We start from the raw sequence: 27,768 nt of genomic DNA, 5'->3' as shown, positions 1-27,768 counted from the left end.
AGTTACCTCGTATGGAGACATCGAGAAAAAGGACATTAATAGATGGGAGGCATTGGAAGTGTGGCTATGGAGGAGGATGGAAACGATCAGTTGAAAGGATAAACGATCACATTAAAAAGTGCTGGAAAGAAGCAGTAAAGAAAGGAGCACACGTGAAACAGTGAGAAGACGACGACAGAACTAGATGGGACATGTGCTAAGAGGGGAAAATGGAGGGGAAGAAATCAAGAGGATGGCCGAGGCGGGACATGTTAGACTACCGAAAAGAAATGAAGAGAAGAGTACGATGGAGGAACTGGCAATCCAAAGACAGATGACTAATGAAGAAGAAGAGGAAGAAGACGAAGCAAAGGGTGCGTGGTTCCGGGACCCCTCAAAGCGCATATCACCAAAGCTCAAGTCTATTATATAAAATGGTGTAGTCTCTGCACATAACCTATGTTATGTTAAATCATCTCTGAATTATTTAATATAAATTATATTAAATATTCATATAAAATGCTTAATTCATATACGGGGCCCCATAGGTATCAGGCAACAAAAAAATATCTTCTAATTCATTTGAATGGATTGTTTTTATTCTTTTCTTATTTCAGTAGCTGTTTATTTTTCCTGGAATGCAGTTGAGTGAACCGGAACTGGAAGTGTAGAGCCAGCAGTGAGGTGCAAAATGATCCTAAGTAGTGATTCACTTCGTTCAGTTCACCAAAACGCTTTAAATCTCAGAATCGCTGATTCGTTCACTTCAAAAACAACAAGAAGCTGCATGGTAGTTTAAAATTTATAGAACAGTATCATAACGGTGTAACAACTCTAACAATACAAACAATATTAAAAGCTAGCAACAAAGTAATTTACATATAATAATAAATTACTATTATTATTATACTCTTTATTGAATTTTGACAATAAATACAATTTCAACGATAAATGGAAAAAAATTACGTGTGTGTGTGTGTAAACAGATAACTTGACTTCGCTTTCACTTCGGTCCACCAAATTTTGCCTACAAGTATTCGGTACATAATGTAGATTTTGATGAACTTTTGGACTATTTCCGCTAACCGGAAGTGGTTCTATTTTATTCATGCATCTGCAGAGTCTGATTTATTCAACTTCACTTTTATAATAATTGTTCAATAAATTATTAATTTGATTTGATTTGTTTTTGTTAATCCTTGTCTTGCGGTTTACTCCTCAAATATCCATCCCCATATCTGAGTATACGAGAAAGTCTAGTGGAGAGCACTCCCGATTGTTTTTATTAGGGATTATTTATGTGTCTAATGTTAAAAGTACTAATAAGGGCACTGCTTAAACATTTGCAATTTAAATTAGAAGAATCACACCAATTTTACAAAATAAAATCATTTCAGGTGGGGATTTCAATTCTGTCTTTGACGAGACAATAGAGAGACACCCCACCTCCCTCTGCTCCTTAGGGACAAGCTGACAGAGATGGGTGTAGATTCATACCTGGTGACATGGATCGTGGACTATCTTACAGACAGACCTCAGTATGTGCGTCTCGGGAACTGCAGGTCTGACATTGTGGTCAGGAGCGCCGCAGGGGACTGTGCTTTATCCGGTCCTGTTCAGCCATCGGACTTCCAATACAACTCGGAGTCCTGCCACGTGCAAAAGTTCACTGATGACACTGCTATTGTGGGCTGCATCAGGAGTGGGCAGGAGGAGGAGCATAGGAACCTCATCAAGGACTTTGTTAAATGGTGCGACTCAAACCACCTACACCTGAACACCAGCAAAACCAAGGAGCTGGTGGTGGATTTTAGGAGGACCAGGCCCCTCATGGACCGCGTGATCATCAGAGGTGACTGTGTGCTGAGGGAACAGACCTATAAATACCTGAGAGTGCAGCTTGATGATAAATTGGACTGGACTGCCAATACTGATGCTCTGTGCAAGAGAGGACAGAGCCGACTATACTTCCTTAGAAGGCTGGCGTCCTTCAACATCTGCAATAAGATGCTGCAGATGTTCTATCAGACGGTTGTGGTGAGTGCCCTCTTCTACGCAGTGCTGTGCTGGGGAGGCAGCATAAAGAAGAAGGACGCCTCACGCCTGGACAAACTGGTGAGGAAGGCAGGCTCTATTGTAGGCATGGAGCTGGACAGTCTGACATCTGTGGCAGAGCGACGGGTGCTGAGCAGACTCCTATCAATTACGGAGAATGCACTGCATCCACTGAACAGGATCATCTCCAGACTGAGGAGCAGCTTCAGCGACAGACAGCTGTCACCGTCTTGCTCCACTGACAGACCGAGGAGATCGTTCCTCCGCTACACTATGTGACTCTTCAATTCCACTTTGGGGGGGTTAGGGTTGGTCAATGTTAACATTACACAAAGTTATTGTCTGTTATACCTGCCTGGCACTCTCCACCTTGCACTTTTTAACTTGCACCGTGTTTTTATCACTCTTTAATTAATATTGTTTTTATCAGTATGCTGCTTCTGGAATATGTGAATTTCCCTTGGGGATTAATAAAGTATCTATCTATCTGTTATATAGTGCCTTTCATTCTATTTATTATATAGTACCTTGCACATCTATCTATCTATCTATCTATCTATCTATCTATCTATCTATCTATCTATCTATCTATCTATCTATCTATCTATCTATCTATCTATCTATCTATCTATCTATCTATCTATCTATCTTGCTATCTATCTATCTATCTATCTGTCTAATTGTTTGTTTGTCATCTAGTGTTATTTCTCAAGAAATATGCCTAGCACTTGGAGTCGGTGACCCACAGAGGACACTCCACCCTGGTCTCAGACACTTGACAGGGAGCACTGACAGTCATCTTAGACAGCCCAGAATTGATTATCACTTAATCTCTGATGTCACCATTAAAAAAGTTGAACTTTCAATGTCAACAAATCAGAAAGCGATGTACTGTATCTGGCTTTGGATTTAGAAGTTGGAATGCTAAATAATGTTAATAAAAGCTACTGGAAATGTAATAATAAACTCGTGGAGGACACGTATCTAAGGCAGAGCTCAGGAAGATCATTCTATTACAGTGGAGTCACTTGAACAAAACATTTTGTAAATATTGGGAATTAAAGTTTGAAATTAGACTGCTTGCTACTGTATACGAAGAGGGAAAGAAAAGATTCAAATTAAAAAGATGAAAGAAAAGGAAATTACTGAGGAAATGATTTCTCTATTTAATGAAAACAATATCGATGAAAATGATAAATGTAGATTATCGAAACTGCAGTTAGATGCATGAGGAACGGGGCCTTTACAAGATCAAGGAGCACATGGCTAGAGAAACTAATTCAAAATATTTTTATAATTCAGAAAATAAAAATGGTGAATTATTATCAATAGATAAACTAAAAACAGAGGGGATTGAAACTCAGAACCCTGAAGATATTTCAAAATATACTTCTGAATCTTACAGTCCACTTTATTCATGTAAAACTGGTTCTATTAATGAAATCTTTAAACATCACTGGAAAACAATATTCACGCATTGATGAGAAGTTCCAGTCAAGAAGTAAGGAGAGGATTTCAATTGAAGAGACCAAAAACAGTAATAAGAATCTTAAATGTACCAAATCTCCCAGGAATGAAAGCTTCACAAATGAATGTTATAAGGAATTTCAAGATCCACTCATTGATTCTCTTTTAGGAGTTTATAAAGAGGCAGTTGCCTTCTGTGAAGACTCAAGGCTTATTTACTCTTACACCAAAATCAAATAAAGATCTTTTAAGTCTAGAAAATTGGAGACCAATCACACTTTTGAATATCGATTATAAAGTTCTTGCTTGCAGACTGAAAAGGGAGCTTGACAAGATCGGGTTTGGATTTTACTATCTTGAAAAATAGCCTGTTGATTCTGAGAGAGGCCCTTTTATTTTCCACGTAATGGTTCAATTAAAGGTTACTACAGTCATCTCTCTATATATAAAATCCAACATCTGTCTGTCTGTCTGTTTTTCATGTGAGAACTACTTAATGGATTTAGATTGGGTTTCTTTCTATAATTTGTTTGAACATTCTGGTTGATTTTGCGACTTCTCTCATCGTGCCAAGTATCACCGTTCACTGGCAGGACCGATTTATTTGTGTGAATCCAAGAGAGAGAGAGAGAGAGACACTGCGGGCTGAGGGGGCGTGGCCTCAGGAGTGGGGAGATGGGCGGGGCCCTCCTCACTCACACGCCAGCCTGCATTCGAGTCGCTCTGCCTCCTGCCACCTCTCGCCACCTCGCCTCCGCTTAGCTAGCAGTACCTGTTTGTTCAGCAGACATTATCATCTCGAGATTGTTAAGGAGTAACGTTTGACGTTTTTGGGAGAGAGATCAGAGCTCCATGTGTTTTAGAGGGTAGCTGATGATTGGTAGAGATATTACAGGCCACATGCTCTTCTCCCCATGCGGGGGCGCTCTCCTGTCAGAGCTGAACACAATCAGATACAGTGCCAATGTCTATTGATTTTTAAAGTTTGTCCCATTTCACTACTATGTGGGTGCAGCCTCAGGGGACAGCTAGTAAGGATATAAAGTTCAAAACAAATCTAGATTTTTTAAAACACCTATGGGAAAAAAAATGTGTGAAGCGGATTATTAACAAAAACTGTTGAGCTATGAAGAATGTATCAGCAAGTAGAGCGGGACAATCTCACCTTATGAGTCTGGAATGACAAGAAAAGCTCTCCCCCCCACAAAACCTTATTCAGTTGGTGGGCTATCATGGAGTCTCCACTGCAGATGCCACAGATTTCACCTCATCCATTCTTTTAGATGGAATTGATATTCGAACACCCAAATGGAGTAAGAAACATATTAGGACTGTTATTTGCCAGTCATTTACTCCTACTGTAGTTCTGAGATGGAATGCTGTGTTTGAAAGTAGTGACTGGAATAACTTACCGTTAGTACCTGACAAATATTATATCACGGATAAGGCAGAAGAGATTTCTTTTAAATTGACACATATGATTTAACCTGTTAAAGTTTTTTTTTTTTATTGCACACAGATTTAAGATTGAAACTGATGACAAATGTGCATTTTGTGAGAAAGATCCAGAAACATTCTCTCGTCTTTGTAGGGAACATCAAGACTCTAAGGCAGGGGTGTTGAACTCCGGTCCTGGAGGGCCGCAGTGGCTGCAGGTTTTCATTCTAACCATCTTCTTAATTAGTGACCTGTTTTTGCTGCTAATTAACTTCTTTTGCCTTTGTTTTAATTAACTCAACTCAGACCCCTTAGTTCTTTCTTTTTCCTTAATTAGCAGCCAAACAATAATGAGACACAAAACGAGCTGCCATGTGACCAGCTAACCAGATTATCTGAACATAAAGAAAGGTGAGGGCGGAGTGGTGGCTCTGAGGGTAGGGATCTGCACTGGCAATTGGTTCGAATGCCAATATGGACTCTGCTCTGTTGGGCCCTTGAGCAAGGAAGGCCCTTAACCTGCAATTGCGAAGCACTTTGAGTAGTGAGAAAAGCGCTATATAAATGCAAATAATTATTATTATTATTACAGTAATGTTGATCTCTCAGGTCACCAAAACCTTTTGACAATGTTTTGAGAAAAAACAGGAAATCAACAGTTTTGGAAATGTCTGCTCTGGCAGAATGAGAGCAACAGCAAGCCATGGAATTGAAAAACGGACTTAATTAACAGCAGGAATTGCCTTCTCATTAAGGAACTGGCTGGAGTGAAATTGGTTGGAGTTTGAAGCCCCAGTTTAGCTGGTCATCTGTCGGCTCGTTTCATGTCTCATTTCTGTTTGGTTGTCATTAATGAAGAAAAAAAATCCATTCAGAGGACTCAATCCTTAAAAACAGGGAAATTAAAATGAAGGGAAAAGAAGTTAATTAGCAGTGAAAAACTGGTCAATTGTTAGAATGAAAACCTGCAGCCAGGCCCGGAGTTCGACACTCGTGCTCTAGGGTGTAATGGACGGATTTACAAAACTTGACGAATTACTCTGTTAATCTTGTATGAAACTTAAATGACAGTGATAGATTTCTGTGTTTCAAAAGGAATGATGTTAAGCCCAATTCTTGGATGAGATCATGGTCTAAAGGAAAACGACACTGTAACATTAACTTAACCATTACCTCCAGTCTGTAAATGGCTGCATGAACACCAAAGCTATGAGGGCACGGGATAGGGTGAATGCACTCATATTTAAAGTTGATATAACTATAATGTGGGCAGCACGGTAGCGCATTGAGTAGCGCTGCTGCCTCGCAGTTAGGTGACCCGGGTTCACTTCCTGGGTCCTCCCTGCATGGAGTTTGCATGTTCTCACCGTGTCTGCGTGGGTTTCCTCCCACAGTCCAAAAACATGCAGGTTAGGTGCATTTGCGATTCTAAATTGTCCCTTGTGAGTGTGTGTGCCCTGCAGTGGGCTGGCGCCCTGCCTGGGGTTTGTTTCCTGCCTTGCACTGTGTTGGCTGGGATTGGCTCCAGCAGACCCCGTGACCCTGTAGTTACGATATAGCGGGATGGATGGATGGATGGATAACTATAATGTGCCTCTTCATAAAATAAATGGTTCTTATGCCTATATTATATTCGTACTGCACTCCCGATGAATGGCATTTGTAAGAATGATGTACTGTAGCGTCGCGAAGAACTGAGCGGAGGACTGACAGCTGCTGGTATGATTGACAGGAAAAGGGGCGGCGCCCTGAACGGAGGGGCGGAGAGATTTTTATTTATTTTTCCGGATGGCTCGCCAGAGAGGGCTGAGTGGGATGTGAAGGTGCTGATGCCTGTGAAGTCAGCGGTTTTGTTGTTCTTGTCATTTTTGGGGGGTTTATTAAAGGTGATTCTCACGGCCAGCTGTAAATAGTTCAAGGTTAAAAGTCGGTCATTTTTGCTTTTACAATCGTGTATTTTTTTTTTTTTTACTGTTCCAGTAAACTGTTCTGCAATCTCTACTTCGTCCATCTGCGTTTCTTCCTTTTCGAACCTGACATGTTGAGGTCACTACACTACTTTAGTTAAAAAAGGTTAATAACAACTGGACTACAAGGGGGTTGGGAATAATAATAATCTGTTTGAACGAATTAATACGGAAATAAGAATCAGGAAAAAAAATATCTGTCATACAGTGTCTTTCATATCTATCTATCGAAGATAGAACAAGGCTGTAACATAGCAAAATGTGAAAACTGAAGGAGTTTGAAGCCTGTCTAAAGGCGCTATAATTCTCATTTCATAATACGTAAAAGCTTTGACTGAATTGTCTAATGAAGTATTAAAATTCTCAAGCGAAACTTTTCGCCAACAACGGACCCTGATGGAGAGCAGTTTGCTGTGGAACTTTGCTGATAAATGACAGCGTACGCGAAATGCGGGATCGATCCTTAAAAGTAGACACTTATTCACTGCGCAGAACAAGACTTACGTAGCTTTATTGCTCTCCCGTTAATCTTAGTTTTACTTTTACGATTAACTTACCTCAGGCAGCAGCAGGAGACGTGAGCTGATGTGACGGCCTCACTCCGTTATGAGACACACACCGCGACTCTCCCAGCATTTCACTCATTTGTACTCAGCATCTGCTTTTACCCTCAGAAGCGGCTAACGGACAAGTACAAGGGAAAAATACACAAAACGTACACGTTTAAATATCCTTTGTCAAGGTGATTTTGAAACCACTCCATAACTGGAGTCGCACAGAATGGTACGTTTCATAGCAGTAAACTCCAGTTCCCAGCAAACCATGGGCTTCCTACGTCAGCGGACTGCCACCACCTGCTGCGCGTGGCATTGTGGGAAGTAGCCTGATTTGATGCTGGAGTTAAACGGATGCTGAGTTTGCAAGAAGTTATTATTATTATTATTATTATTATTATTATTATTATTATTATTATTATTGTTATTACACCATTTTATTACACAATTTTATGCAACTTGTCGTCTCTGTTTGTCTGGGTCAATTTTTGCTGTCATTTTCTTTACCCACTTTAATCGAACCGATTTCTTTCAAACTTTTCATGCATGCTGATCTCCAGTGACAATGCAATAGTTCATTAGTTTTGACCCGGGATCTGTATGTTAATTCCCGGTACGTCAAATTAAAATTTCTCATTTACTTATATCATACTTTTAGCGATTACGCACATATATAGTGTTTTTAGCCAACCCACATATATATGAAAAATGAGCGGTGCCGGTCAAGTGATTAGCGTGTTGGATTTTCGATCAAACAAATTAATTAAAAGAAAAAAAAATAATTTTGATTAATTGATATTGAAGTTTTGTCAAATTACTTCAATATGATAATAGTTAAGTAGCTTTTGGTCAAGTGGCCAGCGTGTTGGACGTTGAATCAAATGTTTGTTTTTTTTCATTTTTCCAATATGTCATCATTTATGTACAAATTTGGCGAAATACTATTTTGTGTGATTTGGCGAAATTGATTCAGTGTTCGGCTTTTCTAAAAAAGATTGGCGATTCGAATCTTCAATAGACAAAAGCTCATTTACAGTACCTCACACGTTTCTGAAATGAGATATAAACCTGAATGAATGCTATACGTTTCACTTTAAGATCGTAGGTTCGATTCCACTCTGTTGCTAATGTCATTTATGTCACCCAAGTCAAGGTTTTTGTAACGTGCCGAGGACTGTGTGGCATTAGAGAGAGAGAGAGAGAGAGAGAGAGAGAGAGAGAGACGGTGTGAGCATGCGCTGAATGTACGCGTTGTCGCAAACACCACACGCCGATCCACCTGGATTGGGACCGGAGAGCAGCGGAGGGACATCTCAACACCACACCGGAACATTTTGAACAAATGTCAATCTTTATGTATATGAATGACATGTTAACAATTTGTACAAAATGCATTTCCCGTAAACGTGTACCAGGAGTCTAAGCCTGCACTCGCTGAAGGCCGCCATACAAAAATAATCTGAGCTGAATTGAATTTATTAACTCTTTGATTGAAACTGTGGACATAACTGCTTTTCTTCTGGGCAGTGCCCCCCCCCCCCCCCCAGATGATGTCACACACATGCGCATGGGGAGCAATTTACAGGCTTAGTTTGGTGCCAATTTTACCCCAGGCAACCTGAGGGCATTAAGCAGTTAACGGTATCTCTTCTTTTTTCCCTGACGTGATACCATCTATGACGTCACAGCAACCCAGCTGTGTCCTCCTCTTCCAACCAGGAAACATCCTAACTGGAGACCCCATCATCTTAATTGGGGCAGACTCAATCGTCAAAATGCGGCTAGTCTCAGTTGCGCCCTTTCAATATACAGGGTTTGCCTATGGGTGCCCGAGACCCTTTATGAGCCTCATTGTGTTCTGTTTACGATGGTGACACTACCTGTGACTCTGAGCAGAGTGGAAGGGTCTTTTTGTTGTTGTGGTTTTTTTTTACTTACCTGAGTGGCCTCTTCTTGTACAGTAGGACTCCGATCACAATGATCACCGCCACCAAGAGCAAGGGCACCACGATGGCAGCGGCTGGGCTGCTTGAGTGACCTGTTGGGATGACAATGGCATGAGAGACATTAGCCCGAACCAAGTAGCAGTGATTAGCCATGGGGGAGAAAAAAACATCTTTTACTCTTGAGAGTTCAGAATGGTACTTTAGACAACTGGATGTGTCTCGAATGTGTCTTGTGGACCACCAGGGGGCGTACGGCTCCTACAGTTCTGACACAGACAGAAACAGAGTCCAAGTTCAACACAGCACACGTTTATTCTTCAGTGAAGAAGCGTTTTCTGTTGCCTCCTACTTCACAGCACGGTACCATACATAGCACCAAATATGCAATACGCAGGCTTTTCTTCCTCTCTGAATTCTTCACTCTTCCTCCTCCTCCTCCTGACTCTGGCTCCAGGAGTAGTGGCTGCTGGCTCCTTTTATATGGCACCCAGAGATGCTCCAGGATCTACTTCTGAGTGTGGCAGAAGTGCTGCCAACCAAGGGCTCAGCAGTTATCCAAGCGCCCCCTGGTAAGTGGCCACGGGCACCAGCAGGGTTGAACTTCCATACTCCAAACCCCGTGGCACTGCTGCACACCAGGGGTAAGGGGGAGCTGCCCTCTAGTGATCCAGAGGAGGTAACGGATGTGCCCTCTCCCCCGGACTTTCTATTATTGGGGCATCCCAGCCGGGCAAGAGATGCCTGTCAGTAGTTTTCTCTTTTATGTTTCTTGTTCTGAGAGTTGTCTCATCTAAAAGTGTAGAGAATTTTGATCAAGGATTAATCAATACGCTTCATTATCAGTTTTAGTGCTCTTAGCTATGAAAAGTCAAGGCCTAAAAGAGCTTTAAAAAGGACACCATTCATTTAGGGCCTTCCTGCCTTTTCACTTGCTTTGTTTTGAACTTCTGTGAGTCGAAGTCGTCGTGTTCTCTGAAGAAGCAAGCAGGCATTTTGTTTTGGGAAAGCAGGTGTGGAGCTTCTCAATGACAGGGTACTGGGCAGGCTCTCCGGCTAGCGCATAAAACATCCATCCTCTTCGTCCCTTGTGGGACATAAGGCTTCAATGAGCTCCCTGCATTGCCTGCGGTCCTTTGCAGCATGTTGTGCTTCTCCCCATGACAGGTTCATCTTTTGAAGCTCTTGTACCATCGTTCTACGCCAGGTGTTTTGGGGTCTTCCAGTTTTTCTTTTTCCAGGTGGTGTCCATCTTAAGGCAACTCTTGGGATGCGGTTTTGCTCCATCCTTAACACATGTCCAAGCCATCTTAAGCGTCTTAGCTTTCTCTTTGGAGATTATGATGGCTACTCCATGTGTATGGGCGCTTCATGGCCTGAGTGGAGAATGATGGATCCATCTTGTAGAGCTTGGCGTTTGGAGCCCTTCCAGTGACTTTCACTAATCCCCAGGATGTCCAGGTGGTATCTCTTCATTTCATTGAGGACTTGTGATGTCTTGGAGGTCTCGAACATGGTTCGGACATTCCTTGCTCCCAGGCGGATCTTGGTCTTTGGCCCAAGCAGTCCCCCCATTGCACCACAGACTTCCTTTCGGCTTTCATCAGGGGTGGTCATACTGCCATAGTGGCAGAGAACTGTTATGGACCTGTTGTTGATGGATTTGCTCATTGTAGTTTCTGTAATGGTAACTATTTTACAAGGTGGTGTTGTTAGCTCCACGCCCAACTACCAACCTGGAGGACCAGTGTGCTGTCTTTCGTCTGGCTACTCGCCTAAGGCCAGTCTGGTAAGGATGGACCTACTAGGAGCCAAGGCTCCTCCCAGCATAGCTCTTAGGGTCTTTGAAGCACGCAAGCCTCTCCACCACGACAAGGTTACAGCACAAGGAGAAGGGCGCATAAAACATACAGGCACTCAAATGGCATTTAGAAGTATTAGTGCCAGTCCAGTCAGTCATTTGGAGGGGCGCCTGTGCACTTTGGGCCTTTTATTGTATCACCAGTAAACCCGCAATTCTCTAAAGAATCGCAAATCCAAGAATGGCAATTACTTTCTGTTCCCTCCAATCTTTGTAGGGATGTAAGATCATGGAGGGTGGGAGCGTCCTGGGAAAGTTTTCATTTAATGAAAGAAATATATTTGTAGTAAAGCTGTTTCTCTTTGGAGTCGTGACTCGTTTGGTTCTGGTGTTTCAGAAGCGCGTTGTAGGTGCCTGCGTTCATTGTTTTTATCCATGCAGTCTCGTTTTTGTTTTTCTGTGGGTGTGTTGTTAGCCAGACGTCGTTTGCTGTTAGGAATCCTAATTGAACCCCTGACCGCAGGCACTGTGGAGTAGCTGACTGCTGGCACTGTCAGTAGTCACCACCACCTCAAGTTTAAATACATACACATATATAGATAGACGCCGCATTCACTGTGTTTCCCAGTAGACACGATACGTCAGCCATATTGCGAGTGGCAAAAGTGCCATTTAAACTAATACAGGTAGACGTGGACGATGAAAAAACAATAACATTTAAAACAGTATCGTTTACATACAACAGATTGTGGCGAATCGTTTAAATGCAATTATTAATATCCATTTATACACTAATAATGGTAATTATTAAATAATTATTATTATTATTAACCATTCCTCCCATATAAGTAAGATTTCGGGGACTGCCTTCACACTCCTCTCGCTCACTCAGATCTTGTAATATGAGAGTATTCAGTCTGGCACTATGGTGCAGCCTTAGTTTGTGGAAGACAGATACGACAAGACGTGAGCATAAAATGATGGTCGTCAATTTCAAACTGTGTTTCCTCGATGAGCTCCTTGAGAAAGAACATCATCAAGTTTGAAACATATTAACAGCTAACAACAATCTACATAGTGACTAAATACGTTTAGCCAAAACGCTGTTCAGAGGCTCACTTGAGCACATAAATGCATAGCTTTGCTAGCTTAGCCTGGCTTAGCTAAAGTAAAGATTATAAAACGGGATTTCCTAACAGCCAGATATAACCAAAACAATTGTTCAGCCTTACCTATGAAATGTAATCCCCCGGGATCTGGTTTGGAGCGTCCAGCGGTTTGTACAATCCCAAGCAGCACATTATTCATTACTTCACTCCGCAGCAGTGCCACTCACAATATGGCGGCGACGTTGACGTACGATTCTGCTAGTCATGAGGCGTCTTGTTATTCTATGTCAATGTTTAAATATGTCACCATGGCAACTTGTTGGCGTACACGCTTTACGTCAAGTTTAGTTTACAGGTTGTGTTGTGTTGTTTGGGCGCCACTTACTGACTTTGGGAAGCCGCTGGGTTTGACTGTTGGGCGCTGTGCGAGTGCGCGTGCGCGTTTGGCACGGGTTGTGTGTGGCGTCCGTGTATATATACAACCTTCGTAAATATTACTAAACGAAGGTTTTATATGTGGTGGTGTGTGCGTTCGGGCGGTGGTTGTATTGTGACCTGAAGTTTAGTTTACAGGTTGTGTTGTGTTGTTTGGGCGCTACCTACTGAGTCTGGGAAGCCGCTGGGTTTGACTCTGGGGCGCTGAGTGGCAGTGCGCGTGCGCTTCAATGTGTCTGTCATCCTGCATCCGTGCATATATACAACTGTCGTTTAGTAATATAGATAAGTGTTTATTTATTTATTTTTTATATGAATCAATGTTGGGCGGCACGGTGGCGCAGTGGGTAGCGCTGCTGCCTTGCAGTAAGGAGACCCATCTGGGTTCACTTCTCAGGTCCTTTCTCCATGGAGTTTGCATGTTCTCCCCGTGTCTGCGTGGCTTTCCTCCCACAGTCCAAAGACATGCAGGTTAGGTGCATCGGCGATCCTAACTTGTCCCTGGTGTGTGTGTGTGTGCCCTGCTGTGGGTTGGCACCCTGCCCGGGATTTGTTCCTGCCTTGCGCCCTGTGCTGGCTGGGATTGGCTCCAGCACACCCCCTTGACCCTGTGTTAGGTTATAGTGGGTTGGATAATGACTGACTGACTGACTGACTGACTGACTGACTGACTGACTGAATCCATCTTTAGTAAGCCAACATGTATTTTTCTCTTTAAAGAAAATGAAATTTAAAAAGTCCCCACTTTCAGAAGAGTCCCTGAACGCACAGCAGTGTGACGTCACTTGATGTTTCTCCTGCTGTTCTTGTGCAGCTTTTTGGATTTCCCCTTTGGCTTTGGTTTCTGCTGCTTTATTAATCTTGTATTTGTATTCCCAGAGGTTTTAAATAGTTGACAGAAATTCAAAAGGAATCCTTTTGTTTTTTGTGTCTCCTTTATGTCGTTTGTCTGACTCTTCCTGTTTGTTGTAGTTTTCTTTATTTGATTTAATAAGTCAAGTGGCTCTTTTTTTTAGATTCTGCAGGGCATTTTGCAGGGGTGGAATTCACAACATTATCAAATCTGGAGGACCAGAGTTCATATTGGTGGCCTGGGGCACAAGGATGTGCCAGTCCATCGCCTGGCACTTGGGTTCACTTGTACAGTGCCCAGTTTTAGAGTCTCCAACCAACATGGCACAAAATGGAGAGAATGTGAAAGTCCGTGGAACTAGGATTTGAACCCCGGACTGTGCTGGCGTGCTGTGTGATGCCAGTGCTAATTAACCCTTTCATGTAAAGCCCGTCTCTTTGTGCTTTTGCACAGAAAACTCCACTTGATGTTATTGTGGAGGGGTTACGGTGAGTAGGACTGGCGAGCCTTGTGGGGCTGAATGGCCTCTTCTCATCTCGATTGTCCCCATGTTACGTGTGTCCGGTGAGAATGGCTATCGGCTCAGATGCTGACACCTCATGCCCTTCCAAGACCCCCGAGAGTGCAGAGGAGAGGCGCTATACTGTAGTGCTGCTCCTGATCTTGCACTCTCGGTTGTGGAGCCCAGCCAGGTGCTCTTTAATGGGTTTTCAGGGTTCTCGACATGTCAGGTGGGACTCTGCTCTACCAGCCAATGAAGTTCTGCAGCTTGTCAAGCTCGGTTCAAAGAGTTGCACGAGGTTTCTGAGGACGAAGAACTTTATTGCTAAGCAGGCAGGAACAGTCTCGAGGCTTTACTCAAAACAGGAGTTTTTCTTCACAGGTTTTCAAGCAGCGACGCGACCCGTCAGCCTCCCTCAGCTCCCTTCTTCAGATTGAAAGAACTCAAAGCTTTCTTCATTGAGCAGGTTCAGCGGCTCAGAAGTGGCGACTGGGGCAGACGCAGTCTGGAGAAGAGACGATGGGACAGAGAGATCAAGCAGACAGGTCAGCGCCCGCCTGTAAATGTTGTAAACATCGTGTGATGTGCGCATTACTCGGTAAGCCTGCAAACCCACAGCTGATCCTGCAGATGGCCAGTTAAGACTCTGCTTGTTTCCCATCGACATGCCGTCTACGAAGGAGGTTTTCGAAGGGCCGTTGTGTTACTTGCCATTGGTGTACTGTTTAACCGTGTGGCCGCCGCCAGCTGTCGGGAGGTAAACATCACAGAGCAGCCTCAGAGCTGCTCTTTGTCCAACTGCCATCGGAGGGGCCGAATTGGTGGATTTATTGGTCACAATATGCATGAGGTTGATTAGCATGCTCCATATATGGATGTTTCAGGGCGGGGTTGGAGGCGTGGTCACGTATGCACATTTACAAGATGATTGTGATTTATGAATTGTGTAGAAATGTGCATACGCCAGGTTTTATCAATCAGATCCCACGTTTTCACGCTCGAATCCATGCAAAGTTTTATAAATGAGGCCCCCGGACTGACGGTCAGCAGACGATAACCTGACGGATGCCATTCCCATGGTACTCACCTGATGCCATTGGTAGTTGGAGCTCTCGCTCTCCATGCTTGTTCGAAGCATAACAGGAAACCACAACTGGGGTCTCAGCCTTGGCAGTCAGGAGTGTAGTCACCACGTGGTCCTTTATGGTCTGAGAGATGTTAAATGTTCTTGTGTCCAACGTCCCGTTCACAGCCCATCTGACTAAAGATGGTGGGTTTGAGCTGGCCACACAAAAGCAGTTGATCTTATCCGCTTTCAGGCGGCAACTGGATTCGAGGCTGATGTCCGGCATATCTGTGGAAGTACAGACAAGATGACACTGGCAGAATGAGACCACCATTGAAATTAGTGGGCAGGATGCACAATAAACGTGGTTACCCACCCAGTATTTCATAGATGCCATCTATGATGGGGTGAGGGCAAAGGGACTGAATCGTCCAATCTTGGAACAAACTGAATTAAACTGTAAACCTACAAGAGGGGGGGGCACATGGCAACAGAGTCCCCCATATCATGCCTTGAATGCCCAGTTACTGGATTAACCATCACTAGTTACTTGCCATTGTGCAAGTCGATCTCCTGCCCAACACCCAAGGACCGCCATCTTGATTGCACACTGTGTCCATAAATGACACCTCGCAGACAAAAAAGATCAAAGAGAAAAGGAGTTTGTCACTCACATTCCACTTCCAGTGCGAGGGGCTCGGATTCCTTGCTGCCCAACATGTTGTGCGCCCTGCAGATGTAGACGGTGTCCCGCCGGACACCCGAGACAGTCAGGACCTCAGACGTATTGCTCAATTCGACCTCAGAGTGTGGCTGGGCTTCATACCACTGGAACTGAACGGGCTTTGGACTCCCATCACTCTGACACTTGAGCTCCACCGTGCTGCCCTCCGTAATGGACATGGCATTTGCGGTGACTTTCACATCCTTTGGTGCAACTGAATCGGAGGGAAACAAAATGACACGGAGTACAATCCTTCTGTTAGCTTTCTATCCATTTTCAAACCCACTTATGGGGAAGCTGGAGCCGATCCCAGTAAGCCTCGACCACTAGACAGGGCTCCATCCCATGACAAGGTGACCCCACACACACACACTTACCAATTTAACAATTCCAAGTCCTCTAACCTGCATGTATTTGGACCGCTGGAGGACAGCGGAGCACCCAGCTGTGAATGACACTTGGGTAGCAACACCAGTTCTTACCACTAGGTGGTGCTACATGCAAAAGCAGATTTCTAATAATAATAATAATAATACATTTTATTTATATAGCGCCTTTCCCATGCTCAAGGCACTTACAGAATATAATAAAGAACGGCAGAATATACAGTATATAGCATTGTACAAACCAGATAAATAAATAAAGAAGATTAAGACAGTAAATTCTGAAAAAAACAGACAACATAATTGATGGTCTAGCACACACACACAGGTTACATTAGCATCTTGACAGAGATGTAAACTGAGAGAAGGGTAATAAAGTCAAATAGAGCTAAAAGCCAAACTGAACAGATGAGTTTGGAGTTGTTTTTTAAAAGAATTCATGGAGTCAGCTGACCTGATTAATTTCGGTAGGTCATTCCAGAGTCTGGGCGCTATACAGCTGAAGGCCCTGCTGTCACCCATGGAGTGTAGATTAGTGAGGGGCACAACAAGATTACCAGAATCAGAGGACCTTAGTGGGCGGGCAGGCACATAGTGATGGAGGAGGTCACTGATGTAGTTTGGTGTGAGGTTATTTAAAGCTTTGTAGGTTATTAGTAGGATTTTATATTCGATTCTGTAGGACACAGGGAGCCAGTGAAGACGGAGCAGGATGGGTGTGATGTGCTCGCTGCTGCTGGTTCGAGTAAGGACTCTTGCAGCTGAGTTTTGAATAAGCTGGAGCTGTGATAGAAGATTAGAAGGGGCACCTGCCAGTAGGGAATTACAATAATCGATGCGGGATGTGATAAAAGCATGGACAAGTTTCTCAGCATTAGAGAAGGAGAGGAAGGAGCGAACACGGGATATGTTACGGAGGTGAAAGTAAGAAAGTTTCTTAATGTGATTTATGTGGGTGGAATAAGTGAGGGAGGAATCAAAAATGACACCAAGATTTTTTACAGTAGAGGCAGGTCTGATGAGATCACTGCCAAGATGGACTGGGAAGGAGCTCATTTTATTAAGTTGCATTTTAGTCCCAATTTGCAGGAGTTCAGTTTTATTGCAATTTAATTTTAAGGAGTTCTGCTCCATCCAGGTTTTAATTTCACTAAGGCAGGTTGTGAGCTGAGAAAGCTCTGATGAAGTTCCACTTTTAACATTGAAGTAGAGTTGAGTATCATCTGCATAAAAATGATAACCCAATCCATAACTACGGATAATATGGCCAAGGGGAAGCATATAAATACAGAAAAGCAGAGGACCAAGGACAGAGCCCTGAGGGACTCCTTGTGTGACTGGCACGGAGTTGGATCTGCTGTTGCCAAGACTAACAAACTCTTGCCTATCACTCAGATAGGACTTGAACCACTGGAGGGCAGTGCCAGAGATACCCAGCATGTTCTCCATTCTGGACAGTAGAATGTCATGTCTGACCTGAGTGTCAAATGCTGCACTGAGGTCTAACAGAATTAATATGCTAGTTTGTCCAGAGTCTGCTGCCATAAGCAAATCATTGGTTACCCGTAGCAGAGCAGTTTCACAGCTGTGCCGCGCCCTGAATCCAGACTGAAAGGGTTCCATCAAATTCTATAGGGGTCTAAACTATTTAGAGTAAAACAATGAAGAATGATCAAATAATATAGCAGGAGTCTGTGAATTTAACAAGATTCATGACCAACAGGGGGCAGCACTTGCAAAAACAGGCATTTTCAGGACCCGGAACTGTTTAAAATAAATATTCCCATTAATATAATTTCAGAGTTACAAAGTTAGCAGAGATCAAGATGGAGTTTCCCTGCAGTAGGTTTGCACTTGTCAGAGATTCCGATAGGGGGCACCCTGTTTGGGGTTCACCAACCTCGTTCTGTGGTTGATGCAGCATCAGGCGCTCTGCTTAGATGGCACCAGGACTTCTACATGGCATCCAGGGGGTCAGGAGGTGGACGTAATTCTCATGGGGCATCTGGAAGTACCCATGGCCGTGGGCTTGAAGGTAAGAACTTTTCACCTTTTGAATTGTTTTTACCCCTATGCACTAGAGGGCGCTCTGCTTAGATGGCTCCAAGGTTTCTACGTGGCACCCAGAAGGCTGAAGTAATTCACAGGGGACATCTGGAAGTACCCATGACTGAGACTTTAAGGTAAAAGGTGAAAAGGTCTTAAATTATTTTTACCCCTATGCTCTGCTTAGATGGCACCAGGGCTTCTACAAGGCACCCAGAAGGCAGATGTAACTCTAATGGGACATTTGGAAGTACTCATAGCTGGGGGTTGAAGGTAAGAGCTTTTCACCTTTTGAATTGTTTTTATTCCCCCCACTAGAGGGGGCTCTGCTTAGATGGCACTAGGTGTCTACATGGCACCCAGAGGGCAGAAGTAATTCACAGGGGACATCTGGAAGTACCCATGACTGAGACTTTAAGGTAAAAGGTGAAAAGCTCTTAAATTATTTTTACCCCTATGCACTAGAGAGTGCTCTGCTTAGATGGCACCAGGGCTTGTACGTGGCACCCAGAAGGCTGAAGTAACTCTATTGGGACATCTGGAAGTACCCATGGCTGAGACTTGAAGGTAAAAGGTGAAAAGTTCTTAAATTATTTTTACCCCTATGCACTAGAGGGCACTCTGCTTAGATGGCTCCAAGGTTTCTACGTGGCACCCAGAAGGCTGAAGTAATTCACAGGGGACATCTGGAAGTACCCATGACTGAGACTTTAAGGTAAAAGGTGAAAAGCTCTTAAATTATTTTAAACCCTATGCACTAGAGGGTACTCTGCTTAGATGGCACCAGGGCTTCTGCATGGGCTCCTGCAGGCTGATTTAATTCTAATGGGTCATCTGGAAGTACCCATGGCTGAGACTTGAAGGTAAAAGGTGAAAAGTTCTTAAATTATTTTTACCCCTATGCACTAGAGGGCGCTCTGCTTAGATGGCACCAGGGCTTCTACAAGGCACCCAGAAGGCAGATGTAACTCTAATGGGACATTTGGAAGTACTCATGGCTGGGGGTTGAAGGTAAGAGCTTTTCACCTTTTGAATTGTTTTTATTCCCCCCACTAGAGGGGGCTCTGCTTAGATGGCACTAGGGGTCTACATGGCACCCAGAGGGCAGAAGTAATTCACAGGGGACATCTGGAAGTACTCACCGCTGAGGCTTGAAGGTAAAAGGTGAAAAGCTCTAAAGTTATTATGTATCCCCTCCACTAGAGGGAGCTCTTGGCAGACGGCTTCAGGGCTTCTACGTGTCATCTGGACACCACAAGTTCCTGCCATTGGACACTTGGAGGTGGCTCATGGCTGTGGCTTTATGTAAGGCCCCTTTAGTTTCTAATTCAATGTTTTTTCCCACTTTCGTGTCTATTCTTAGCCCCCCCAACTCTCCACGCGTCATTCACTTTATTACAGTACAATGACTCAGTGTGCCTTTCTAAATTTAGCCCGGTTTCTTAGTTCCGGTTCAGTGGCACATCTGCTGTATACAAGGGGGTGACATTTAACAAAAGGCTGACCTGCAAAACACCCGGAAAGGAGAAAGCCATTTTGTTTTAAGGGTGCAGGAAGAGCAGGCAAAGATATCTAAGGAGCCCACCTTCCAATGGGTGGGCATGGCCGATTTGTCTAAAAATGTAGAGGAAACTCTGTCAAGGAGTATTGGGGCACACAAATGCGCTCCTTCTGAAATTGAAATGTCCCTCCGAATGGAAAGCTGATGTGGCAGTGGGCACCGCGCCAGCACCTGAATGCTCCTGCCCAACTTGTTGGAGTGACAGACACCTAACAACCGGATAGGACACACGGACACACAGACGCTTATTCTTTAGGTGGACTGGCAGCCAGAAGTGTAATTGGCACCACCAGGGGGAGCTCTAGGAGTTTGGCCAGGCTAATCCCAGCCCCAGGGGTGATTGACCTGGAACTGCTTCAGGACTGCAGGGGTTCAAAGGACCATCAGGCTTTAGTGCAGTGGTTGCCAAGGCTCATGTGGCACGAGGAAGAGCGGGGAATGTGGGCACAGTGGGGACACCTCTTTTTATTTTATTGCCATCCCTGTGTAATTCCTGTCCCGTGTGGTGGTGTGTTTAAGGAGGCCTTTTCTTTTTTGGTTGTTACCTGAGCCTCCTTAATTGTTTTCTGGGTTTGATTTCTGCTCCATTGCTCCCCCTATGGCCATCACGATATAATGTCATTAGGACCTGCACACATTTTTAATGGGCACATTCATTTATGGGGGGCAGTCGGTGTCAGTTGAACCCCATTTGGAGCACTGGATGGGGTGGACGGACATCCACTTATTGTCCATAGCAGTGGGTATCGTTAGACATTGGGTCCCCCTCAGTGTCCAGTGTGCATGCCACTTTGTGTATACACTGTGGGCTTTAAGGTGTGTGTCCAATTTTACCTTCATAAACGGTGCCCAGCAGGTAACAGCGCCCACTCAATATAATCAGAGTTCTACAACTGTCCCCCCTTGGTGTCCGAAGTGCACGCCCATTAACTCTCATAACAGGTGCCCCGCAGATGAAGGCACTGTGTTGCATAATGAATTGACCAGCTCAGTGGGCAAAGCAAATGCCATCACGTTCACACAGGAAAGAGCTCTTCAAGTTATGCCACTCTTTCAGCCAGTAGCAATTTAGCAGTGCCAGTCTTTGAGATTCAGAAGGAAAATCCACACAAACCTGAGGAGAACATGCAAATGTCACATGAGAGGAAACCAGAGAAGAATTTCAATTGGGGTCTCTGGAGCTGAGAGACAGCAGGGCTAAGTCTGATGCCAACATATCCTTCAAAAGAGTGCAGTTGGCACTTTATTGAGTGTTTAATGGAGTCTTTTCTACTCACAGTTTACTTTCAGGGTCACTGAGCTCACCGCCATTCTGCCTCCTTCGTGTTGGACCGTACACGAGAGTTTCTTTCCATCATCGATGTGTGAAGCTGTCCAGGAGAAAGCAGATTTCATTTTCCAGTTGCCGACCGCATCCTTAGCAAAGTGGTCAACAGTCACGACCCCGTCATCCCGGCTCCAGGTGAGCACTGGCGGGGAATCAGGGCAGGCATGGACAACTTCACAATGGACAGTCGCCAGCCGGCCCTCAGCCAGCTCAGTGGGTTGAAACATCTGAGGAGCGGGTACCTGACCTGAAATGAAACGAGTCCATGTCGTCAGACCAGCGAACACAACGGGCAAGAGAACAGGAAGGGCAACTTAAACATGAGAGACGGTGAGATAACGACACAGGCTATAATCAAGAGACACGTGAAAGGCACTATATAATACAAAGACAGATGTTAAAGGACAATAAAGGGCACCACATACAGTTTTGATGAATCTGACATCCATCAAGGGTGCAGATCATGAGGGGGGAAAACAGAGCTACACGGGTTAGTTACTGAACACTCGGTTAGTGCACTAATAAGCTTGGCAGAGGGCGCAAAATAACCTCGCACTGGCACTGAGTGTGGCATCGCAGTTATGGCATTGGAGTTCGTCCTTGAAAGGGTGGGTTCAAATCCCACTACTGACACCAGCATGCGGCAAAAGAGCAAGTCACGTCACCTGCCTGAGCCCCAACTGGAAAAATAAGTGGAGCCAAATGTACCTGTGATGTTGTAATAAAGGCATCAGCCAAATAATGCAACCGTTTGATTAGAAATTTACAGAATTCAGTAATAGACAGGCAAGTAAGTGCTATAGTGGAGGGACAGATAGAAGACATGATGGGCGCCATATCCAGTAGACTGGCTTTATTTGAAACACTTAGATAGATAGATAGATAGATAGATAGATAGATAGATAGATAGATAGATAGATAGATAGATAGATAGATAGATAGATAGATAGATAGATAGATAGATAGACTGCAGTGGGTTGGCACCCTGCCTGGGTTTGGTTCCTGCCTTGTGCCCTGTGTTGGCTGGGATTGGCTCCAGCAGACCCCCATGACCCTGTGTTCAGATTCAGCGGGTTGGAAAATGGATAGATAGATAGATAGATAGATAGATAGATAGATAGATAGATAGATAGATAGATAGATAGATAGATAGATAGAAGAGGTATTACAATAGGTATTACAAGTCTGATTGATAAGCAGATAATGGAGGGCACTATATTGAAGAGAGACATGCATCATTTTTTCACAATATAATACACAGACATGAAAGGTGTGATATTCAATGGATGAATTTTATCTAAAATCTTACAGCATAACAGAGATAATAATAATAATAATTCATTACATTTATATAGCGCTTTTCTCACTACTCAAAGCGCTCTCCACACAGGGAGGACCCGGGAAACGAACCCACAATCTCCTTACTGCAAAGCACCAGCTAAGAAAGTGCTACATGAGACAGATAGATATGAAAGGCATTATAAGTCTGACTGATGAAAGAATAAAGGCGCTATATTCAATAGACTCATAACATTATTTTCTTTTTTTTTAGAAATGCACGATATAAGACATACGAAGATGCTATAATAGGTAGACATGAAAGGTGGTATTAATCCGATGGATTATGACGATAGGCACTATATGTAATAAATATATATGGATTAATGCTCTTTGAAACTCTAAAATGCAGATAAGATGGTGCTATATGAGACAGATTTTAAAACACTACATCGCATGGATGAAAGGAAAGTGACAGGCGCTATATTCAGTGGACTGATGTATTAAAAAAAAACTACAACTTAGATATCAAAGACGCTATGAGTTTGATGGATGGATAAATAGTGAAATAAAAACATCCTCTTAGTTAGAAACGCACAGAATAACAGACAGACATGAATGGCAGTATTCAGCTGATCGATGAAAGGCGCTATATTCAATAGGTGAATTTTTATCTGAAACCCTATAATATAGATGAAAAGGTGCTTTATGAGACAAAAGATACAGTGCATCCAGAAAGTATTCACAGCACATCACTTTGTCCACATTTTGTTATGTTACAGCCTTATTCCAAAATGGATTAAATTTATTTTTTCCCTCAGAATTCTGCACACAACACCCCATAATGGCAACGTGAAAAAAGTTTACTTGAGGTTTTTGCAAATTTATTAAAAATAAAAACATTGAGAAATCCCATGTCCATAATTATTCACAGCCTTTGCTCAATACTTTGTTGATGCCCCTTTGGCAGCAATTCCAGCCTCAAGTCTTGTTGAATATGATGCCACAAGCTTGGCACACCTATCCTTGGCCAGTTTCACCCATTCCTCTTTGCAGCACCTCTCAAGCTCCATCAGGTTGGATGGGAAGCGTCGGTGCACAGCCATTTTAAGATCTCTCCAGAGATGTTCAATCAGATTCAAGTCTGGGCTCTGGCTGGGCCACTCAAGGACATTCACAGAGTTGTCCTGAAGCCACTTCTTTGATATCCTGGCTGTGTGCTTAGGGTTGTTGTCCTGCTGAAAGATGAACCGTCGCCCCAGTCTGAGGTCAAGAGCGCTCTGGAGCAGGTTTTCATCCAGGATGTCTCTGTACATTGCTGCAGTCATCTTTCCCTTTATCCTGACGAGTCTCCCAGTCCCTGCCGCTGACAAACATCCTCACAGCATGATGCTGCCACCACCATACTTCACTGTAGGGATGGTATTGGCCTGGTGATGAGCGGTGCCTGGTTTCCTCCAAACGTGACTCCTGGCATTCACACCAAAGAGTTCAATCTTTGTCTCATCAGACCAGAGAATTTTCTTTCTCATGGTCTGAGAGTCCTTCAGGTGCCTTTTGTCAAACTCCAGGCGGGCTGCCATGTGCCTTTTAATAAGGAGTGGCTTCCGTCTGGCCACTCTACCATACAGGCCTGATTGGTGGATTGCTGCAGAGATGGTTGTCCTTCTGGAAGGTTCTCCTCTCTCCACAAAGGACCTCTGGAGCTCTGACAGAGTGACCATCGGGTTCTTGGTCACCTCCCTGACTAAGGCCCTTCTCCTCCGATCGCTCAGTTTAGATGGCCAACCAGCTCTAGGAAGAGTCCTGGTGGTTTCAAACTTCTTCCACTTACGGATGATGGAGGCCACTGTGTTCATTGGGACCTTCAAAGCAGCAGAAATTTTTCTGTAACCTTCCCCAGATTTGTGCCTCGAGACAATCCTGTCTTGGAGGTCTACAGAAAATTCCTTCGACTTCATGCTTGGTTTGTGCTCTGACATGAACTGTCAACTGTGGGACCTTCTATAGACAGGTGTGTGCCTTTCCAAATCATGTCCAGTCAACTGAATTGACCACAGGTGGACTCCAATGAAGCTGCAGAAACATCTCAAGGATGATCAGGGGAAACAGGATGAACCTGAGGTCAATTTGGAGCTTCACTGCAAAGGCTGTGAATACTTATGGACATGGGATTTCTCAATTTTTTTATTTTTAATAAATTTGCAAAAACCTCAAGTAAACTTTTTTCACGTTGTCATTATGGGGTGTTATGTGAAGAATTCTGAGGGAAAAAATGAATTTAATCCATTTTGGAATAAGGCTGTAACATAACAAAATGTGGAGAAAGTGATGAAGCGCTGGGAATACTTTCCATATGCACTGTATAAAAGTCCCTCTAAGTCTAGCGGACTGATGAATTTCGAAAGGTATTATTCAATAGACACACGGATCAGTTGTGTTAATAATACACAATGTAACAGACGGATACTTATGAAAGGCGCCGTTAATATCGTGAATGACTGGATGACGCTCCTCATTAGAGCGATTTAGCCCTATAGTAAATTAGCAGATATGTGTGAAAGGCGCTATATAACATATAAAAAATTACATTATATAAAAGGCAGAAATCAAAGAGCCCCATATGCTGCTCAGCCCCCCAGTCCACGTACCGCCTCGTTGTGATTCCTGCGCTCTCTTTTATCCTCTCCTGGCACCCCACCTGAGGTCGTGTTTTGGGGGTCCGATCCAGATCTTATAAGTGGGCACATTAAAACTCAAAATATTTTTGCCCGCCTGAAATGAATTAGAGGACCAGGCAGTGCCTGTCGAATGCCCATTGGGAGGACAAGGAGGGGCGAACGGATGTCGCCCCTCGAATCGGGTAGTCGGAATTATTAGACTTCGACGACATGGGTTTAATTTGGAGGTCTCCTCAATAGCAGAAATGGCTCCACTTTGTGTGTATACCTTGGATTTTAAGGAGCGAACCCAACCCCGGTGTCCGAAACGCGCGTATTTTACTTTCTGAAACGGCCTAACAGTTGGTAACGGCGCCCACTCAGTATCATCAGGGCTCGACGACCCGGACACCTCGACGTACAGAGCGTGCGTTCCGCGCCCCTAACTTTAATTAACGGCGCCACTTGGATGACGGCGGTCGCCTAAGTCGCCTAAGGGATTGATTGTCTCTTTGGGCAAACCAATTGCCGTTACTTTCGGACGTGACATATTCCTCCAAGACATGCCACCTATTTAGCCCGGGGCCAGTCTCTGGTGACGAGTGGTGGTGTCACCCCGATGTCTTACACTAAGCGCTCAGGTGGTCCACTTTTTGGTGCATATGTTTCTGCCCGATGTCGCTGCCACAATCTCATTCACACGGCTTACAGTCATACGCAGTGACGCCCGTAGGTGACATTAGTCGGACGCCGCGCTTACCTGAAACAAGGAGCTGCACAGTTTGATCATAAAACTTAAAGTTGCTGTACTGATCGGGGTTGAGCCAAACGTAAAGCCGCACGCCGCTGTCCGACATTCGAGCACCACTAATCTTCAAAGTGCAGTTGCCATCTTCCACTTTGCCCACCAAACCGGTGCGTCCTTTGAACTCCGACAAGGCGCTCCAAGGTTCCTTACTATCGAACACTTTGGGGTACCCTATACTGGCAAACTGGTACCAGTGAATAGAGGTCACTTTGAATACAGGCGAAAACGAACACGGGATGATCACACAGGAGCGCTCGACCACCGACATGCTCCTCGGAAGCTTCAGATTCCATGAGGCGGCGCAGAACGAAAAACCTGAAAGGTAAAAAATGAAAAATGAAGACGCGGATTGTACTTCGCAGCTCAACGGCCCGGTCGGGACGCTTTCTGGGGTTCGTTACCTTGCAGGATACAAAAGAACGAGAAACGCGCCCTGACGACCCTTCTGTTCATTTTTGGAGGAGCAACAGCGGCTTGAGGCGCCTCTACAGCGTTGATGTTTAGTGGTGGAGGTGGCGGAGACCCCCCCACCCTCAAGCCCCCTGCCCGCACGTCAGGTATTTCTGTTCCTGTTGCTGCATCAACAGCTCGTCGCCCTTTATTACTATTTACGAGTCTTTCGTGTCTTATTTTTGAAAGGGTTTGTTGATAGTGAAACTGGAAGATGAAAGCAGTGACTTTCAACCTGTCTTTGTGGTGTCTTATTCATTTATTTTAAGGTGTTGTTCGAATGGTTCATTTACTTTGTTTTTCTTATATGCGCTTTCTCGACCCAAGGTGATTTTTTTTTTGCGTGTGATCTTTTTTACAATTTGAAACCAAAGTAGTCTGCCGCCGTCACCATCAATCAAAGACAATCGCGATTTTAAAAATAAAGTGAGGGGACTCAATGCACCCGTCCATGTGCACTCTCCAGGTAGCAAGCCCACCCAAGTCCCATGTGTGTTTTATACGGGCCCCATCGAACTGTGCACCCTGGGATCATACGAGGCCCATATGGGTTACTACACAATTACTGATTGCCAGATACGGATGTGGTGGGAGCGAACAAAAACATGGAAGGTTTGAGGGTTCCCCGAGGACGAGATTGAGCTCTTCTGGTCTAAATAACATGTACGTAAGCTTGAAGAAATCGTTAAAAATAATGAAAGATGTATTAACTTATTATTTAACTGATGCCTTTATCCAAAGAAACCTTCAACTGCTGAGATACAATCATTTTCCATTTCATTTTTCCAATTGGAGATCAGGCAGGTGAAGTGCCTTGTTGAGGGTCACATAATGGTGGCAGCAGTGGGATTGGAACCCTCACCCTCAGTGCTTGAGGTCCAAAGCCTTAACCACTACACTAAAGTGCCTGCCTTTGTTATTAGAACATAAAAAACATTTTTTTACAATTAACTTTTGTCACACTCAGAATGTCATTTAAATTTAGTGCACTCAAATGACCTTTTATTTTTGGGTATAAAATTTGGTGCAGTTTGAGCGCCACAAGACCAGAGAATCGCATTTCTCACAGTCTGAGAGTCCTTTAGGTGCCTCGTTGCAAACTCTATACGGGCTTCATGTGTTGTCTGGCTGCTCTGCCATAAGGTGTGATGGATAGAAGTTTATTATTTATCCCCAGGGGGACATTTGGCCTTTTACAGGAGCTCTTTAAATAAATAAAGATAGATAGATGTGAAAGGCACTATATAATAGATAGATAGATAGATAGATAGATAGATAGATAGATAGATAGATAGATAGATAGATAGATAGATAGATAGATAGATAGATTTGAAAGGCACTATATAATAGATAGATAGATAGA

General features: G+C 44.0%; 1 protein-coding gene across 1 annotated transcript in view; it reads right to left on the bottom strand.

Moving 5' to 3' along the window:
* The window catches only part of LOC114667524 (sialic acid-binding Ig-like lectin 14), a 31,859-nt gene extending 5,228 nt beyond the window's left edge, over positions 1-26,631 (bottom strand). Inside the window, exons 1-6 of the mRNA XM_028822848.2 lie at positions 26,357-26,631; positions 25,908-26,270; positions 21,160-21,456; positions 15,843-16,106; positions 15,190-15,456; positions 9,398-9,497 (exon numbers count right to left, since the gene is read on the bottom strand). Coding sequence (XP_028678681.1) covers positions 9,398-9,497; positions 15,190-15,456; positions 15,843-16,106; positions 21,160-21,456; positions 25,908-26,270; positions 26,357-26,408 — 1,343 coding nt within the window. The 5' untranslated portion in view covers positions 26,409-26,631. The remainder of the gene's footprint in view (positions 1-9,397; positions 9,498-15,189; positions 15,457-15,842; positions 16,107-21,159; positions 21,457-25,907; positions 26,271-26,356) is intronic.
* Positions 26,632-27,768: the final 1,137 nt, after the last annotated feature.

This window comes from Erpetoichthys calabaricus, chromosome 17 (assembly GCF_900747795.2).
Source record: "Erpetoichthys calabaricus chromosome 17, fErpCal1.3, whole genome shotgun sequence".
Lineage (NCBI taxonomy): Eukaryota > Metazoa > Chordata > Cladistia > Polypteriformes > Polypteridae > Erpetoichthys > Erpetoichthys calabaricus.
The sequence above is the reverse complement of the archived record's forward strand: the minus strand, read 5'-3'. Positions and strand labels throughout refer to the sequence as shown.